The 20,986-nt window shown below is 39.1% G+C and overlaps 1 protein-coding gene across 2 annotated transcripts in view; it reads left to right on the top strand.

Annotated features, from left to right (window-relative positions):
- The first annotated feature begins 2,909 nt into the window (after positions 1 to 2,909).
- Positions 2,910 to 20,986, top strand: part of GRIP1 (glutamate receptor interacting protein 1) — a 278,909-nt gene continuing 260,832 nt past the window's right edge. For both annotated transcript variants that reach the window (XM_063133916.1, XM_063133915.1), the window contains exon 1: positions 2,910 to 3,042. In XM_063133916.1, coding sequence (XP_062989986.1) covers positions 2,910 to 3,042 — 133 coding nt within the window. The remainder of the gene's footprint in view (positions 3,043 to 20,986) is intronic.

Here is a 20,986-nt window from a genome sequence, read left to right on the forward strand (position 1 = left end):
CCTTTTTTCACCCTTTTTTTTCTTTTTCTGTCAGGTCCTTTCCCCCCTCCCCATTTCCTCTCTACTCAGTGGGCTGCTAGGGAAGAGGTACATTGCTCTTGCTACAGCTCTGAAATGGGAGAGGGCTTTTGAAATCAGGCCAAGGGCCATATGCAGCCCTAGGGCTTTTGGTTGCCCACTTCTCTTTTACCTCTACCTTTTTCTCTTTTCTTCCTTCTACTGCAGAAGTGGACAACCTATTTCAACCCAATTAGTTCCAAACAAGCATGTCAGGATTTGCATGCCAATAGTGCTGGCAAATGGTATCAATGTGCTTATCCCCCATACACACACAGAGAGACCAACTAATACCAATGAGACAGTGGGAACTAAGCATTGGAGGAAGAGACTGGCTCTCTTCCACCCCCACCCCCAGATTTTTCTTTGCACAGAGAAGAGGGGCTGCCCATTCTCTCCAAAGAGGAATGGAGAGAATGGTGGAAGAAGAGACAGCTTCTCATCCTGCATTGTCCAGACTACACTCCTTCCTTTCCCCCCTACCTCCTGTGTGCACAGAGATGGAGTAGAGTGGTGCTTCGGTGCAGGGGAAGGGGTTAGGCCTCCTCCAGTGCCTTAGCAGGCCAAATTGGGAGGTCTCATGGTCAGGAGATTTCTTTTCAGTAAGCTAAACAATCCTTTCAAGTAAGGAAGATTATATCCTATATTATACAGTATATCACTATGATAGAGGAGAGTGGTGGGGAAAGGTGTTGGTAAGATGTGACAGCATACCAAAGGGAAGGCTTGAATATCCTATTCTACCAATTCTGAGGCTGAGTTCTGGAGCTGAAAGCAGGAAACTGGGCTGATCTCTTCCGATCTCTGGTTCAAATTTAGCCCCCAAATTAAAATGGATGATTAAGATTTGGTCAGTTGTGATTGAGATTCTTCTGTTTGGGTTTCTGGGAAAAGATGAATCAATGAAGCTTTTCTTTTATCGTAAATTAAAGCTTGACTGAGTTCACTATCCAGTTTTAGGATGGCTATATAATTTTATTTTTACGGGAAGATTAAGTGACTCCCACATAAATTAGAAACAGCAATTTTCTTAGATCTAAGTTCGGGTGAGAATTTTGCTGATGCACAGCAGTGACCAATGTAATTGGGCAGATGGTAGTAAATGGCTGCTGCTGTTGAGCAATGACCAGGGCCATAGCTAGACCTAAGGTTTATCCCTGGATCGTCCAGGGGTCAAACCTGTTCATCTAGGTGACACACAGGGGATCCAGTGCTCAGGCGGGGCGAACCCTGGATGATTGCAGGATAAACCTTAGGTCTAGCTGTGGCCTAAGAGGGAATGGCTTTATTGATGGCTGTTGCTGAGGAGAAGGGATGATGGGCAGGGATGGTGTGGCTGAATGGGCAGCAGCGTTCTGTGTGACCAGTGACATTATTGGTCCATATAAGACGGTTCTGGCCATTCACTGGCAGTTGCTTGCACAATGGCACCTGCACTGATCCTGGCTCTGTTGTTGTTGTTGTTGTTGTTGTTGTTGATTTATTTATTTGTACCCCACCTTTTGCCCAGTACTAGGCCTCTGTTCCCTTCCAATGGCTACTGGAAGGATCTGTAGCCTCCCCACTGCCTTCCATTGGTCAGCACTCTGCATCATTGGCCATGTACTGACCTCTTCCCCCACCTTGCTGCTACTGCTGGTGTGTGGCTGCATTCCTGCCTTGCATCTTATCCTGAAGGTTTCCTGATGATAAACATTTATTTATTTTGAATTTTTTACTGGAGAGAGGGTTGCAAAATCATTTCTGGTAAATGTTCTTCTGATTGAGCTTAAATCAACGTTCCTTTTTGTTTTGTTTTTGTAAAAGTGGCTTTGATTTTGCTAGAAATTCCTTTCTTATCTTAGTGAGTGCTTGTGGAATGGCATGCAAGGAGAAAACATTGAGAATCCTTTCAGACTCTGAAAGTGGTTTCAAAGAATAACAAGCACAGTTCACATGTTATCTTAAGTTGGGAAATACAGCAAAGGGTTTTTTGATGAGTGGTTTAAACACTGGGGCACATGCTGTGTTTATGATATAGTTTCCTTTGTTTGTTTGTTGCTACAAGTATCCTTGCTAGGGGTCTTAAATATTGCAATATTTAGTTGATATAATGATTGAAATGTATCAATGCCCAATGGGTAAGTGTGTCATTTAAAAGCAGCTGCCAAGCTTTCTCCCTGCTGCTCCAATTAACACATTCAGTACACGCTTGCCAGTGAGTGGTCTGTGTATATGGGTTAAACCACTTTGCTGTTTGTCCAGACTGCATTGTATAGTATCAGAAATCATGCATACATTGTTTATTGTTCTGCAAGCCAAAGAAAGAAAGAAAAAGACAAGGAATCACATGGCATTTAAAGGTGTGCAACTGTAAATAATGTGGTAGTAAGTACTAGATTGCAGAAAACCTCTTGTGCTTTTAGATGTGGTTCAGTCCATTGAGTAATGTTTATCTCCGCCCCTCTGGCCCCTCTTCAAATGATGGAGACACAGTATAGTGAAATTCTAGTGCTGGGATTCCTCTTGCTGTCAGATAGATCTTTTGAACTTTGTTCTGTTTATTAAAGTGTGCTTGACATGAAGAGCATACATCTTTAGCTTATGCTTTCTTCTTTTGAAATATTTGCTTTTAGACTGAAATAGTGTCTCTTCAGTTCCTGTAATTCAGGGTCTGGTAAAGGTAAAGCAGTGTCCTTTATTGTCAGAGCTGAGATGGATTTTTGAATGGTACCAAGCTGGCTAGTCAAAGGACCCACTTTTTCTTCAGTATTTGCTGCTCATTCATGCTCAGACTGCTTTTTGAGAAGTGCGGCTGCTGGACAACAGCAACAAAAGGTACACCGACCTGATATTGTCGGTTGGTGAATGAGATGGAGCGTTTCTTGGGCTTTGTCAAGCAAATAAGAAGATCGAGGAGAAGAAAAGGCAAAAAGTACCGGCCAGAGGAGGATTATCACGAGGGTTATGAGGATGTCTATTATTATGCCTCAGAGCACTTTCCAAGTAAGCATTATATGAATGTGTTTTCTCTTGCTGTGACAAAATATTCATGATTGCTTGTAAGGATAAAAGGCTAATGCTGATCAGAAATCTATCATGTCTCATGCAGGTATTAAAGCATTTCAGAAATACTACCTCTTTATCTGTCTAGATGTGCTGAGATATATATATATATATTTAAAAAGCTATTTTGATGTTTTAGGATTAAAGAAAGGCAGAGTCCAACAACATGGTTAATATTTCAGGTGCAGTTAATTGATTTCTATTGTTGCAAGCCTTTTATTAAAGCACTTTATTCTGTAAACTGATATTGCAGACCTTTAGTAATAGTGCACGTGTGAGCCTGTGCGTATAGTTCGTTCTCTCTTTCTCTCTCCCCTCTCTCTCTGTGCATATATATAAATTTGTAACTACAGTTTTAAAGCACAATGCAAAAGGTAATCACCAGTGCATAAATGGAAGTTGATGTTAAAAATAAAGGTTGTTGAATACAAGTCAGCCCTTTGTAGAGATGTGTTCCCTTCATTCTTTCTAGTGGAAAGTAGCTCAAGTTTATTATCTCTGGTGCTAAAGGTTCGTAGTGTTTGCTATTTTTTCTGCTATTAAGTGTCTGCAGCTACAGTTTATAAAAAGACGATAAAAGCAGGTTTAGGACCTGTGAAACATCCGTATTTGAAAATACAGTGTACTCATAATATCCTCTGTGCTTGTGAGTTTTCTAAGCTCATGCTACATCTTGTACTTATCCCAATGGATTGAAAATGGCCAGAAATGCCTGAGGGAACAATGGGTAGGGGAGCTACACATAGGCATTGTTGAGTTTATCATGCCTTAAACAGATGTATAATAAGGTACCATTCATTTAAGTGCGATTCAGATCTTTACAGTGAATAGTCTCATTTCCATCTTTTCCTGAGCATAAACAGTTTATTTAAATATTCATAATCATAATCCTTTAAAAGACACTAAATACAACGATGTATTTTTAAGTAGAGTATCTATAATGCACTCTGTGTAGACTCCTGTAGCACTTCTCCTTTTCCTGAAAAAAGAGAGTGCTAAGTTGCAATTTTGAAAAAGTGCAGTACTGGGATATTCTGACATTGTTGCAGCTATCCAAAATGAATAAGGTTTCTGAACAATTCAATTAAACTGCTGCATTTTCTTTTTTAAAGCCATTTCTTGGTTTTGTAGAATATTGTGCACTTTTCAGTTAATTTTCTGAAGTGGAACATACCAGTGAAATCCTTAGTTACAGAGCTTAATTTGTACTGTCTGATAATGAATTCATTGTAATTTTGTTTGTCTGTTGCATGATCTTTGCCCAGTCCACTCCCACATTTTAAGCAAGGATTTCTTGGTAGCATTAGATGCTCAGTACTCATCATAAACTAATCTGTATAGTACTGTAGAATCTGAAAATGATTAAAATGGCAACTTCTGCAACTTTTGCTCTTGCTCCACTTTCCACAGTACGGAGTTAATCAAGTAGGTTTTTCATACTTGAATCTCGACGAATACCCTTGAATAAAAAGCAAAAGAAAGCAAAAGGAACATTGAGTCAGACATAATTCTATGAAGAATGTCATTGAGTAAGAGTGTGAGTAGCATTGCCTTGTAAGAATTACTCTTTGCCCATTTAGAATGAAATGACAGAATCATCCTCATATGCTTTAGCAGTTTCTCAAGATTAAATACATAGTAATTTCAAGCTGGTGGATATATTTTACAGCAGACACTATTTGTCCTCTCAAAGATAACAAAACTGGAAATGCTATCTATTACCCATCACATAGCTGCCTCTGCTTGAGATATAATGCATATATACAGGATTGGGAGTGTATTTTGGTTGTACATTGGTTTCAAAGTTGGAAAAGCTGCTTAAAAAGCTATATAGGGATCCAGTTATTAATAGGTGAGCTAGAAGTGTAATATCAGTAGGATCTCCCATAATTTCTTCCTTTTGCATATTTTTGGTCCAGTCTTGGATCACTTGAGTTATGCTGCTCTATTGACTAGGAAAGCTGCATAAGATGTTAGTGGAATGTTGCTGTATCTTAGACTTGCTATTGTCTATATTTACATTTAGTGCGGATGTTTTGTCCTTTTAATAACTATTTTTTTCTATGTGTGGAATAATTGCTCTTCCATCATTAATGATGCTGAAAGGGATCTCTGCTGTGTTTGTAAAAAGCAGGAAAGATTTCCAAAACAACCTAATAGCAAGACACGTACATGACCTTTGCTGCATACTGGGTGCCTCTCTGACCTTTGTGTTCTTGCAAATCTACCTATTAAACCTTTGACTTGTTTCTTAATATTTTTTTATTGGAGTTCAGCATAAAGGCATTTGCAGGCACATCACTCCTGTTACCAGCAATAGGAAAGTACATGATGTGTATGAGTGTGAAATGTGAAAGCTTCATTAAAAAGAAATCTAGGGAGAAACAACCACATAAAAACAGGAACTATTTTGATTAAATTATAGAATAAATGCCTAATGATCTCAGATTAAAAGGGGGTCTATATATTTTAATACCTGTGGCCAGCACTGTATGTTGCACCATGTAAAGGTTAGAATTTGGTATGGACCCATAATCTAGCATCTTAAGAATCTCAGTTTCAATATTAAAAAGCATTTATGTAAAAGATAAAGTTTCTAAGCTAAATGTGAAAAACATTTTAACACACTCACAAATATGAGGACACATGGAGAAAGCATCTTCTGTTGCTGCTCTCACACCTGTCAGAAGTGGAACAAACAGAAAGATGTTTCCCCAGATCCTTGGAGTCTGTACTATACCAAGTTTCTATAGCTGAGAAGAAGGGAAGGACTCCTCTCATTCCATTGGGAACTCTTGACGATTCCAACTACAGCTACAGTTCAAAAAGTGAGACTGCACAGTGGACCAGATAAACAACCCTATACATATTGGTAAGCAGCCCTGTTTTTCTGAATCCTAAACCACAGATAAATCTGCAGCTTCTTCATCATTGGGGCAGCATAATTTTCAGTAGTCATAATAATAGTAATAATTTCTGGATAGTTACTGCTGTATTTACAGTTGTGACAGATTTCCATATGAATACACTCATGATGACTATAGAGGTGAATCTGAGGAGCTTTTCAATGTCTGAAATGACTTCTGGTAGTTTTAAAATATAAAATGTGCAAAGGCACCTGTAGCCTAACTTGCATACTAATATTGATTCCTATATTTGTGCATATGCCAGTTTATGGCACTTTCTAAGCCCTGGCACACTTGTTTTCTGCAAGAATTAACAGTGACATTTACATTCAAGAAATAGCTGCCCCAAACTATCCCTCAATCCAGCTGTTGAAGCTCCATTACAGCTGTATAGGTAAAAAAAACAACCTGTTGGGAAGTAGTAGTGAGATGGTATGGATTTTTTTTCCATAATTTTAATAAAAATGAAAGTTTGGGGTTAGCAATTGATTGAATGTGACTGAAACTGCAACCTTCTGCTTAGTTATTTCGGAGTAACCCCCATTGTAGATTGCGCTGTGAATGAATTCATTTAAGAGGGGGAATAGTTTGGATAAATTGGTAGCGTAATTCATTGTTTTATCTGTCCATCACATTTGTATCCCATCCTCCCACCAAGGTTAAGATGGGGTAACCCTTCCTCCAATTTTATTCCTTAACCTTGTAACAATCTTTGGGTAGGTTAAGATGCAAGAGAGTAAGTGGCCCAAGGTCAGCCAAGGTGCTTCGTACTTAAGCTAGGGTGACATATGAAAAGGAGGACAGGGCTCCTGTATCTTTAACAGTTGTATTGAAAAGGAAATTTCAGCAGGTGTCATTTGTATATATGAGGAACCTGGTGAAATTTCCTCTTCATCACAACAGTTAAAGCTGCAGGTGCCCTGCCCTCTTTTAAATCTGGTCACTCTAGTATAGCTCCTGCACCTTTAATTGTTGTGATGGAATTTCATCAGGTCTTCCACATATACAAATGACACCTGCTGAAATTCCCTTTCCTATGCAACTGTTAAAGATACAGGAGCCCTGTCCTTTTCATATGGTCTTCCTACTTAAGCAAAGAGATTAATTAAGGTTTTGTAGTTGATAAACACTCAAATATTGCTTATATTGACAGTGTCATGGATGGAAATTGGTTGAATATGACATTTATTGATTGAAAAGCTATAATCATGGAATATATCTGAAAGCCAATTGCAGTTCAATTCTATATATCTCTACTCAGAAATAAATCACCTTGGGTTCAATAGGGCTTGCTCCTAGGTAAATGGGTGCAGGGTTGCAGCCTTATTCTAAGTCCCTGCTCTGATGTAATGCAGAATCTTGTGCACATAGGAATACATATCATTTATAGATAGCTTTGAAATTGGGGCATTAATCAAATAGGTCATTTAATCCTATGTTGGGGGACACCCCTTGCAAAGCAAAAGGACTATCTCTGCACAATTTAGCAGACTAATAGGGAAAACTAGGGTGGTTCCTGTAGGCATGTTTGGTTGACTCTGTCTTGGTTTATTGTTAGTAATGGAGCCACCTTAATTTAACCAAATAAGCATGTTTTGTACTTGCCTGTTGAACTGCAGCAGGTTGTCACAAACAAGGTCTAGAGGAGGAGGAAGAAGAAGCCCAGCCTTAACAGCTCATTTTTAGGAATGCTCAACTTATTTAAAGAGGGCACCGACACCTTACCATACAGCTGTGAACTGCCCACCAATTTGAAATTGGAAATGGAAAAACTATTAGCTACATGGCAGGGGGATTGAATATAAGCCATAATACCCAAAGGGACTACTCCTAAAGCCTTTTCCCCAATAGGAGAAATATATTTCACTTCCATATTAATTGTGAGAGAAAGGGTCAACATGGTTTGGACGTTGTATGAAAACATATGTGAGTAAAGCATCATAAGGTGATGGGGACTGGGAAGCATGAAGATTCATTGGTACCCTAAGTGAAATACCACTCTCTCATCTAGCCTTTGTGTTTTATAATAGAAACCTGCCCACACAGTTCTAGGTTCTTCTCCTAGAAATGTCATTTTTACTTTGTATGAAAAGTTATCAGGATTAGAGGTGTCAGGCCAGAATTGTCTATGCGTGGAACATGGCCCTGAAAGACAGGTAAGGGGAGACCTGGTCTGGGCATAACTTCCTCTTGGCCTTATCAGCCTCCTTTAACTGCAGTGGCACCTCTTACTCTCAAAGGCTGAGTTGCCAAACGTACAGAGAAAAATGCGCTGGCTTCCTCCTGTGCCTTTAACCAAAGCTTGCTGTGAAGGAATTAGCAGGTGAAGATATTCACAGAGTGGAGATGAACACGATCACTTGGCAAGTGCTGCAGTTCAAGCAGCAATTAGAAATGCGGCTACAGATTGCCGTTGGAAAAGTTGGCAGTCCTATTTTGAGTGCAACTTTGCTGCCATAACTGGAAGAAGAAAGGTAAAGTTAATCTAAGAACTGCTACCCACCATGTGCAGACTGAAAGTAACGTCTGCTGTAAGAAAAATAGCTAGGACAAAGCAGCTACCATTTTAATTTCCCACAATGCCTGCGACATATCCCTGCTACAGGGTATGGCATGGGATTGCAAATTGCAGCTAGACCCAGATGTTCAGAGTGATGCCTGCCTACCTGTTGCTGCTAGTAAGGCCCCCAGCACCAGAGGGAAATTTTCCCAGGGCCCACACAAATCTGGAGCCCGGCCTGGGGAGTAACCTCACTGAATTCAGTGTTTACACATATGTAAACATGTACATGATCAGGCTGCATTAACTTTGAAATTTGAAAGCAATGTAAATAATCCATTAAGTATTGAACACTATAGTTGAGTAGTTATGAGATCATGAGAGTAGGAAGGCATCACGCTGCCAACAACTATGCTGGATTTTCTAAAATGTTTCAAAGATCAAAGGCATGGAATCTATGCTGTATTTTCTTACCATAGACACAGTAAAGAAGACATAGCATATATTAGCATGATGGATCCCTGGGCAGGCTACTGAAGTGTTTTGTACATGTTGCAGTAGTGATGGTACGATGTCAGAAATCCAAGTGTTTCATAAAGCTCACAGAACAATGTCTATTAATAGCCAAAGTCTGAATAAATATCTACTCATGCCACTATTTATGATGAATCAAGGATTTTAAGACTAGAAATGTGTCTTTTGTACATTTTCCAGTACTGAAGCTTCTTTTTGAAGGATAATGAGGTTAGAAGTAGCTGAGTTTGGCAAATGAAAGCTTTGAGGTATATTTCTGGTATACAATTATTGTACTTTTTGAACTTTAGACCTTTAGTTTAGGTCTAAGAGTACTCCATCATAATTTAGGCAGGTTTCCAATAGTCCACAGTGACAGAGCTGTTGTAATATTGTAACCCACTTCTAGTTGTCAAGAGAAGAAACTTAAAACAAGTACCGTCTTCCCTTTTTATTTCATACTCTGGGCTTTTCCCTAGCAATATAAGATTACTGATGTAAATGTCCACCCCAAACTACAAAGCATTTGGGGGTCTCTCAAACAGAGATGACTGTGCTGGCATATGCACAGGATTCAAGATGGACACATACCAAAGGTTTTAAGGTGAGAGAACCAATATAAAGAAACCTATTGACTACTCCAATAATATAAGTATGGTATTATTATTATTTTGTAAATGGATGGTACTTGGGCATCAATGGCCAGGAGACTTTGGTGAGCAATAGGAAAATCTGGGCCTAATTCTCACTGAAAAATAATAACTGTGCATGGGTTATACCAGTTCAGAATGCAGAGAAGAGCTCACATGAGTGAATGCTCCACCATGCAAAACAATTCCCTCCATATAGAGAAATAGAAGTCAAGGAAAATGTGTAGAGGGAAAAAAAGTTGGACCAAATCTCATTAAATGCAAAGTGTCCAGTCTGTGACAATTCAATTCACTTAAACCTTGAATTTATGCAAAATAAGTAACAGTAGTAATTGCTGATATCACAACTGCAGAATTTGTGATAATACAGTTACTTTAGCATTGCTAAGCTAATTAGCAACTGTAATACGACAGGAAACCATTCATCCCCAAATGGATAGAATCAAGTATTTAAGTGTGTAGATAGGTTGCAGCTTTTTAGTTTGTCACTGGCTTCTGTATTTTGCCATTTCTAATGTCAGGTTTGTGTCCATTAAAGCTTTTGCAAAGAGACTCAGCTGTTTATCCCATGTAGAAATCACTTGGGCATTGCTGACAGATGATAGCATATATCACACTGGAATACAAACAGGTAAATGAACCCTTAATATTGTAACTGATGTTTTTAGGTCTTGTAGTAGCGTTGCTTGAGTAGATAGCAGAACAGTTAGCATCTGGGTTTATTCTAGGGTCTGGTCCCTGTGTTTGTGCCTCTCTTGTGTAGCTTGTTGCTCATGAGCTGTTTTACATTAAAGAACTTTCTATAAGCCACAGCCTTACAACACAAGATGGGCTTTGATAATTGATGATACACTGGAGAGGAGTTAGCTGGGAGCTGTAGGTGACAAAAAGTTGTGTTTTGTCACTTTCTTTTCTTTAGTACATTATTTCTGATTCCCAATCTTGCCTTATTGATCTGCTATTTCAATTCATTGTGGCTGTTCACACAAAACAATAGCCCACCATGGTAAGGCTGTGGTGTGTGGGGGGCACATGCAATTGCCATTTGAATATGCAACCCCGTCTCAGGGATTGTTGTGTTGTGTGAAACTGCTAAGCATGAGTTATGTAACCCTCACATAAACCATGGTCTATTTGATCTCACATAACCCATGCTCACTGGGTTTATTTGACAAAACAACTCATGAGTGGGGCTGCGTATTCAATCTGTCACCTGTCACAATGTTGTGTTATCTGAAACAAGTCACTGGATGTAACTTCTTAAGGAGCTAGTCCTTGTTTGGGGAACCAGAAAAAATGCAGTTTTATTGTAGGGTTTGCAATAGAAAATAGGTATAGACAATGGATCTCATGGTGGATTTCTAGGTGCAAGATGCAGTGTCAGTGGATTTCTGGTATGAGGTGATGTTACACGTTCATCCTGTTGGATTTTCTCGAGGTTCTCTTGTTTGTGGTCCAGATGATGAAAACACAAAGAACAAAAGGCTCCTTAAATCGACTCAATCAAAAACAGAGAACAAAGTTGAAAAGAATAATAAATAAATGTCCTTTATTACATAACAAATAATAAATAAATAAATAAATAAATAAATAATACCTCTAGTAGGCTTGGTTTGGTAAAATATGTTACAACTAATCTAAATACATTTCAACACAAACATTTTCATCAGTGGTCATCATAAGGCCTCAGAACTAAATATAATAAATCAATAGGCTTTGGCTCTTACCTACAAAACTTTAAAAGAAGATGACAAAACAATTCTCTGCATACATCGATTGTAAGCAATCATCCTAAAGAAGACAATTATTCTTCGATATGGAAAAGACCTTCTGAAACGGATTCATATAATTGACATAATCCATAATTAGTTATAGTTCTGTATTTTGGCTGTGAGGAGGGGTTCATGAAAAATTCTTCCGTCTGTAATGTAGCATTGAGAAGATGGTAGCTGGTGCTCTTGTTAGCATTCTGGTTAAAATATTCCTCTAAGTCACCAGAGTTGTCTTGCATGCGTGGATTTAGTGGGACAGAAGGAGAGACCAAAGAGTGACTTAATTGAAGTCATTCACATTTTCTTTAAAGAGATAAAGATATGAACCTTAGTTTATCTTTTCCTATGTTAAACAGTCTATGTCGGTCTAGTTATTCAAGACTTGTTCACACAAGCCACAGAGGAGGATGGTAGGTTAAGTAGAGATTTTTTGACACTGCAGAATCTAGGCTATATTGCATCATACACCAGATGACAGTTCTCTTAGCTTCTGTTCATGCGTAAAATTTTCTTCTTGCAGCAGCCAGGCCTCATCGGTTCCCAAGGTCTTAAAAAGAGGAGGACAACCAGCCTATTGTCTTTATAAATGTGAAGACAGTATGCAAATTAATATCTTCACTCAGAGTAGAGGAGGAGCAAAATGTTCTTCTGGACTGTACCACTGCAGACTACAGGTTGGAGCTAACATGGCTGATTGCTGCTCCATAAAAAAAAGTTCTCCTCCACATAGAAAACTACATGTTGAAAAGAAACATGAAGCATTCACAACACATTTTTTCCCTGGAGGCTAGTGAATCACATGATCCTGTACCTGCAAACTGAAGTGGTTGTACTGTTTGTAAGAACTAGCTCCCTATGTTGTGCTTTATTATGAATGTGCTGAAATACAATTGCATGACCCATTTGCAAAATCTTTTATGAGATGCTGAGGCTGAGTCCTGCTCAGCTGTCTCCGGGAATTGAATGTTTCACTTTATCATTCTAAAATCATTGATAGCATGGCTCAGGCTAGAAGACCCTCAAGACTATGGGGAGCTTTATGCTAATAGTTAATGTGACAGTGAACATATTTCTGATACTAAGAGAGAAAAGAAATAGCAGAAAATAGGAGAAGAAAAGTGCAAGGGGGAAAAAGACTGACCTAGTAAAACTGAACCATGCATGAACAGAGCTGATCAGCAAACATTAGAAAACCAAGTGGAAGGGAGAAGAGTTATTGAAGGTGTTAAAATGCTCTTTAAATCTCAACTCGGTAACCCTGTTCTTATTGTGAGACAGGGTGTGTTGCAGGGAAGTCACGATTCTCACTCACTCTGTTTCCACTACTTTCTCATAACTCAGGATTTTACTTTGCAAATGAAAGGAAGTATCTGATGCTTTCAAAAGATGCTAGGAACTGTAATGTGTTGCTCTTTTTCATGTGTCCTATACTACGTGATGTGTGAATGGCCTTGATTATCTCATTGATACTCTAAAATAACCCTTCCAAACCTGGTCCCCCCTCCAGATGTGTTGGGCTAGAATTCCTATAATTCTCAGCTAGCATGGCCATCCATGGCGTTGTAGTCCAACATATCTAGAGGACCCCAGTTTGGGGAAGGCTGCTCTGAAACATTGCCTTTCCTCTTGGTCTGTTTTCCATTTCACCAGCCAAGTTCATCAGGACTTGTTGTCTTTCTTCAATTCTAAGACACACTTTTTTCCCATATAAACATCTCTAAAAACGGGGTGCTTCTTAGAATCGTGGGTGCGATTATTATTCTTGGAATCAAAGCTTTTTTCCTGTTGGTGGTACTGAAATTAGTGTGTGTCTTACAATCAATGGTGTCTTACAATCAAAGAAATATGGTAATTATTTGAGTAAATTTGGGCTCTGATAATTGGTTTTAGCATTTTGAAGCCGGAAGCAGCAGCATCTACACTCTACACCAGACCCGGGATTTTGGGGGAGTTTCACAACCAACCCTCTTATTCCTGGAGTAGTTCCAACCACCTGCTCATGCTGGTGTCCCTCCCTTCCCTCTGCTTCTTTTTGAACCTTGGATCCTAATCCCTGAAGAGTTCTTGCAGTTTATCTTCCTATGCGTACATTCACTTCATGCCTTGACTGCCTCTTCTAGCACTGCTGGGATCTCTTGACTATTGTGCATCCCTTCTCCTTCTCGCATTAGGCCCTTCATCTTTCCTTCACCCACTACAGTTCCTGAACTGTAAAGGCATATGCATCAAGATACTGCTGAAAAGGAAAGTTTATTCCACCTACTTCTGTTGCAGCAGTAATGCAGCTAACAATACCTTTACAGTCACTGAGCAGTTACATTGTACCTGTTAGTGACCTTTCTTTGGAGAGGTGTCTGTGTGTATCAAGGGAAAATACATGTGTGATATACAAAGTTACAGGGCTGAAAACTCTATGCATGAATGTCCTTGGATTTCATAGGTTAACTAGATGGAAATCTCATTTTGAGCACTGACAGGTTTGCTGAAGTCCTCCATACTCAAAATGATATAACTATAGTCCTAATGACATCTAAATGAAGAAAGGTGAAATACTTGGACCGTGCTCTCTCAAATTCTATAAATTCTTATTAGATTTGCAGAGTCTTTCCAACACAGCACATGAAGAATCAATCCATGCATTACTTTAGAGGTAGGATTTCATTCTTATGACCAATCTTTTTTTAATTGCTGGTTTCCTTCTAAGGCTAGTCATAGCATAAAAGGTTTTCTTAAGTAGTACTTACTCATCATAATGGAGGTCTTATATATCAGTTCTTGAAAACTGTACTTTTCCATGCTTGTCTTTTCCTTTTAAAGACACTTATTAAAGTAAAAAAGAAAGGAATATTTATTTCAAAATTGGCTCAATGCAAATTAAGATATATTTTAGAATGGTTTACAATAATATTTTTAGAAAAGACTACAGATATGAGAGCTTTACATGCTTTGTTCCCTGCCTTGATCCAGTCGGGAGGCGGGTAAGAAATAAATTGTTGTTGTTGTTGTTATTTGTTGGGTATACATACCTCTCTGCACATGGGAAGGTGGGGATTTGGTAGGTCACTGGCTTGTGTTCTGAATTGTTCAGGTAAAAAAGAATCTTTAAAACTGGACATTTGCTGTTGCAATACCATATATACTTAGAGTAGCTCAGCTTCACTCCCACTGATTTTAATTACTATTTCATCCCTAACATCAGTGGGAGCAGGTAAGCCAGTGCTATAAATTCCTAAAGGAATGTTTTATTGCAAGCTGCAGTTGTATATTATTATTATTATTATTATTATTATTATTATTATTATTATTATTATTATTTATAGCACCATCAGTGTACATGGTGCTGTACAGAGTAAAACAATAAAATAGCAAACCCCTGCCGCATAGGCTTACATTCTAATAGAATCATAATAAAACAATAAGAGGGGGAAGAGAATGCACCAAACAGGCACAGGGTAGAGTAAAACTATGAACACAGTTGTTTATAGCTTTCAAAGGAAGCATATACCAAACCAATCCCAGTATGGAGTAATGGCTAGACCTTTCCCCATCTTGATGCTCTCCAGCATCAACAACAACTCCCATTATCCCCAACCAGCATTGCCAGTGGCTGTTGGTAGTTGGTAAAAGCTGGGCTAGGATATTGGGCATGGATGTGAGAAACAGGAGTTAAGCTCATATGGTGATCTTGATTGTGTTGCCATCCCTGAGCCTAACCTAAACTACATGGTGGATGTGAGGTTAAATGAATGCTTTAGAGGAGAGGTAGACAATGTGGTGCCTTCTAGATGTTTTGGACTACAACTTTGATAATTCCTGGCCATTGTATGCTGGCTGAGGCCAATGGGGGTACAGCCCAAAATTTCTGGAATCCAAAGCATTTCAGTCCCAAAATGATCATATTGCCTACCTCTAGTTTAAAGGGACAATGAGATACAAATATAATAAAGTCATACTAAGCCCAGACCTCAAACAATAGCAGATGACTTATGCAATACCTTTACTATATATATTTTTCTTAAAATTGTAATATTTTACATATTGCAAATACCTGTTTGAGGACATTGGTGTCTGATATTTGGTCAATATGGATGACTGTTTAACATTGTTAGACTATTGTTACATCATTTGAACTCCTCATCCCATTGTGCAGCATCCTTGAGGCCTCTTTATGGATTATAGGAGCTGCAAAGGTAGGCACAAACCTGTCCTGGCTATAGTAAAATTAAGGTGGTGGGAAGAGTTTCCTTGGCAGCGGGACAGAACCAGCTAGTTGCATTCCAGAAACAAAAGTTGGTCCATACAACCGAAGTTAGATATTGATAGCTGGGAGTCAATGCATTCAACTTTCTGATCTGATTTTTGTCTGGATTTAGCTGTGAATGAAATATTCCACTTTGGTTCTGTTTCAGTAATTGGTCTGGCACACCTGAACCAGCTTCTTTCTGGGAAATTATAAACATAATTCATATTCCAAAGCGAATGTGCTTCTGCCATAACTAAAATTAAAGTGGGAATAAGTTCAGGTACTTGGTATCATTATGGTGTTTTATCCTTGTCTTAGTATTTGATATGTAACTAGATAGAAATGCCAGAAATATGTCCCAGGGTTTTGCGTATGGAATGGTGGTTGGGAAAGAAATAGGAAGATAACACAGGGGAAATGAAATGCTGATCCTGGATTATTCTTGCTACTGAAAGATATATTATGATAGAAAAGCTTGTGATGTTTAAATTAAAAAAAATCCATTCACTTGCTCACTGATAACAACATTTATTCCCTTGTTTCCAGATACTCCCTCTGTAGTACCTTAGCTAGTACCTATTTCAAATCTTGGACATTGAGTGGTTGCTTGGAGGACAGGCCTTAGAGGTAGAGTCCTCTGGGTTAGGAGGAGAGCACAGAACTGATCCAGTGGTGATACATAGAGTGCAAAAAACAGCCATTTTTATGTGTCTAGTGGTAGAACCCAGCACAAAAACAGAATATTCACGTAAAGTGCATTTTTAAAAAGAAAGGACTTTCCCCTTGCTTTTCCAGCATCTGGCCCTGAAGAAATGAATGAATGGATATCTATCTATCTATCTATCTAGGCCATATTTTTTCTGGTCACTTGGCTTCCATTTGCATTGCTCCGATCCCTTCAAGTCTAATCACTACAGATACAGCCTGTATATTGTATATTGCAGATTGCTGTTTAAGAAACAACTATGTATATGCTACACATTAGGCCAAAGGCCAGGAAGAAAACCTTCCAGTATCCATTTTAAAACAAGAGAGTCTGGGTACAGCAACATGGGGAGGGACTCTACAGTGCACAGAAAAGATTGTTTTCTGTCCCCTTTCCTGCATCCTGCTGTTATCATCACAGCAGGCCTTTATCCTGCCTGCTGCTTCCCAATCCCCAAAGAGAGGTGAATGCAGAAGTCTAGACAACCCAAAAATGTATCGTTATCTCTTGAAAACATTGACTTTATGTAATTGCACTTCAGCCCAGTCAAAGCCAGTAAATATACCACTATATACTATATACCACTTAGAGGCCTTTTAAAATATGGACAGCAGTATATAAATCTATTACATTAAATAAATATGTGTTGTTTTGTCCAAACCTTATTCTGAATGCATGACCAGAATATTTTTGAGGTTCTTTTCTGATGTGTCGGGTTCTATTCTGGTCAAGGAGTAGGGTGAAATGGTGGTGGTACAGTTCATTAGTTGATGGTACTGCTACTCTTTTACTCACCAGCATCCCATTGTCATTGAATACTGTGACAAGGTTTTTTTAAAAAAATGTTCAAGGCATAATTTTTGACTTGCTTAGAGAAAGCTTTTTATTCTCTTTCTATAGAACTCCAAAAGCATACATGTTTACTGAATAACATGCTGAGTTTAGGTAAACAAACTCATGTGAATTGTGCACATTTGCATCTGACATTTGCTATTATGTTAGAATTAACTATAGAATCATCTGCAGTTTTGTTTCACAGTAATGACACATCAAATGCGCACTGGCTGCAACAAAAGAGAGATTATAATCAGGTCGTTTCACTTTATTAAAAAGGTTATTCCGGTCTATTTCCTGACAAAGATCTTGTCCTTAGTAAAGACTACCACTGTAAACTTAAAATGTTTGTCAAAATGATGCTCTTTAGGGGTGAACAACCTGTGGCCCTACAGATGTTTTTGGACTCCAATTCCCAACATCCTTTGCCATTGGCCATGCTTTGTTTTGGAATTGTATGATAGTTGATTATGGTTAATATGATAAACTATCTCCCTTTCTTCCTTACCATTGACCATGGTAATTGGAGTTGGAGTCCAGCAGCATCTATTTTGCCTGCCTCCACTGTGTGTGGTTACTTGGCTTGGGATGTTCTAGGCAGGATTTTGTCTGGCTGCCAGGTGTTTTGTTCACTTCTACCTATCAGACACTAGAATGGTCTTGGTTAGCCTGCCTGCCTCGTAAGTCAAAGTGACAGTGAGGAGTAGGTAGTATGTATATTTAGCTCCTTTGCAACTTACTCCCTCCCACAAAATCTGTCAGTCAGCTTATTTTCTTTGAAATCTCCCTCACCCCCTTCCATGCAAGGGTGCATTGCTCAGCACAGCCTCCATAGGTATCATTTGGCAGGCGAATACTTGTAGAATTACACCCACATGATCTCTAGAATAGTTCCAAGGCTCCTAGTTCTCTTGGTGAAGTTTGTGACACTGGGGTCAAGGGCTTTCCATGGTTCCATAAGCATATGGGGAATTATACCGTTCTGTTTCCCTGTATTATGGAAATTTTGTCATACCTTCAGGTATGCTGATGCACATTCAGGTATGCTGATGGACGTGAACTGCCCAGAGAGCTTCAGCTATTGGACGGTATAAAAATGCAATAAATAAATAAATTGAATATAGTGAGAGGAATTTATTTATTTATTACATTTTTATACCGCCCAATAGCCGAAGCTCTCTGGGCGGTTCACAAAAATTAAAACCACAGTAAAACACCCAACAGTTTAAAACACAATTACGAAATACAGTATAAAAAGCGCAACCAGGATAAAACCACACAGCAAAGTTGATATAGGATTAAAATACAGAGTTAAAACAGTAAAATTTAAATTTAAGTTAAAATTAAGTGTTAAAATACTGAGTGAATAAAAAGGTCTTCAGCTGGTGACGAAAGCAGTACAGTGTAGGCGCCAAGCGGACCTCTCTGGGGAGCTCGTTCCACAACCGGGGTGCCACAGCGGAGAAAGCCCTCCTCCTAGTAGCCACCTGCCTCACTTCCTTTGGCAGGGGCTCATGGAGAAGGCCTCCTGTAGATGGTCTTAAGGTCCGGGTAGGTACATATGGGAGGAGGCGTTCCTTCAGATAACCTGGCCCCAAACCGTTTAGGGCTTTAAATGTTAATACCAGCACTTTGAATTGGGCCCGGACCTGGACTGGCAGCCAATGAAGTTGTAAAAGGACTGGCGTAATGTGATCTCGCCAGCCAGTCCCTGTTAATAACCTTGCTGCCCTGTTTTGCACCAGTTGAAGTTTCCGGACCGTTTTCAAAGGCAGCCCCACGTATAACGCATTGCAGTAATCCAAACGAGAGGTTATCAGAGCATGGATAACTGTAGCTAAGCTACAGGAATGGTTTGTATTCAATGCTGCAGTGTCTATGTGAGTGGCCTAGGCAACATCTAGCACTCTCAGAAATCTATGGCTGCAGATAAATGGGAGTTCCATTGCCATAGGGAAGGCACAGCATGAATTTAAAAAATCAGGAGATTTGAAACAATGGGTTCTTATTTAAAGTGCCTTTAATGAATGCTCATAATGTCCTAATGTAAGGTGTCCTAAGAAGATTCTTTGTGTGTACTTTTCTTACCATTTCCATTGTATTAGGGGCCTATTGTGTAGAGTGAAAGCTCAGAGTTGACCTGGATATAAATTCTTGAATACCTCTTGTTATATAAACAGCCCAAAACTATATCATTCCTCTCCATGATGTGCTTGAGCAAGAATAAGTCACAGCAAGCCTTGTGTTTGTGCACTCCCCCTCCCGTCTCCTCCTACTGTGCAACTATGAGGAGTAGTTCAGAAGTATTTGCTTTTATTTTTAGCTAACTGTGGTTTGTTGGGTTATTTGGAGTGACAAATTGTGGCTAACACTAGGGCTATGCACCATCTCGAGGCCAAACCCTCAGACTGCTTCAGCCCAATCCAGGGCGATGATAAGCTTCTAGCCCCACCTACCTGCATGACATACCTGAGCCATCTTGCAGCTGCACTTCTTCGATGAGAATCGCCACTTTAAAAGAAGATGGGGGTTCTGTAGTTTCCTACATCTAAGGTCACAAACTATGGAAATGGCCCTTTACGGCCACCATAGTTTGCATCCTTAGTTGTTGCAAACTAAGGTCATGTGGGGAACTTGGACATCCACATTGAGATCCACCCCTAACTGCACCAATGTTTAAAGAACAAGCTGGAATATATGGGAGAGAAATGCATTTTTCGACCTAAGCTCCAGATAACAGCCTCGCATCCCAATTCAGGCATGTGTGACCAGAGCTGAACTGAAGTGTGAATATTTGAAAGAAATGAGGCACACTGAGCATTCAGAATGGTGAACTGATAACCCTTTTTTCCCCTACTGACCAATATATTTACATCTGCCTCATATAACATTCCCTAGATTCAACGATCTAGGGAATTTAGAATGACAGAATTCCTCTGAATGTTCTGTTTTCTGTAGAGGATGCAGTGTATGTATTGCCTTTAATCCATCAATAATGTAATATAATTAGATTTTTTTCTACTTAAATAATGCAAAACCAATTTTAATATTAGGTTATCAAAATTAAATCTCAGCTGATGCACCTTAGAAGCATCTTAAGTATCTCTTGAATTATGGTCATGATATGAAAGCAACATCTATTTCTTTTCAAAAGCAGGGCACCGTTAATACATACCATTTTATTAAACCAACATGATGCATTTATTGTTGCATTCTGCATAGGTTGTAATTGCAATTTTCAGAAGGGAGTTTGTAGAAGCTAACTTACCCACCTCCTCCTTTCCACATCAGTCCCATGACCCCTCTTAAAAATGTTACACAGATGATCGCGAATGTGCTTCAGGGTGAGTCCCCGTGTCTAGTGCAACATTGGAGGTCACCCAAAATCATTACAACCTGACTAAAAGTATTTAGACATTTGGGGGTAAAAATGATTTTGAGTAACAACTTTGTAAAATGCGTTGGAAGCTTTGAAGATAAGTAGCTAACTACATCCAACTGAAATTCTGTCTTGAAAACAGCTTCTCATCCTCATGTTTGATAGCCTTACCAGTACATCCAAAGTGCTGGTGGGTGACTACTCTTGTGCTATCTTTTCACAGACTACATTTGACTAGAAGGAAGTGGAGATTTAGAGGGGCTCTTCCAGGTGAGACTACTCTGTCTCTCCTCTCTCCTCTCTCCAGCATAGTTGTGAGGAGATCAGAAGTTTCTGCTTCAGTTTTTAATTAACCACAATTTAGTATTATGTCCAAACCCT

Source organism: Elgaria multicarinata, chromosome 9, assembly GCF_023053635.1.
Source record: "Elgaria multicarinata webbii isolate HBS135686 ecotype San Diego chromosome 9, rElgMul1.1.pri, whole genome shotgun sequence".
NCBI classification, from domain to species: domain Eukaryota; kingdom Metazoa; phylum Chordata; class Lepidosauria; order Squamata; family Anguidae; genus Elgaria; species Elgaria multicarinata.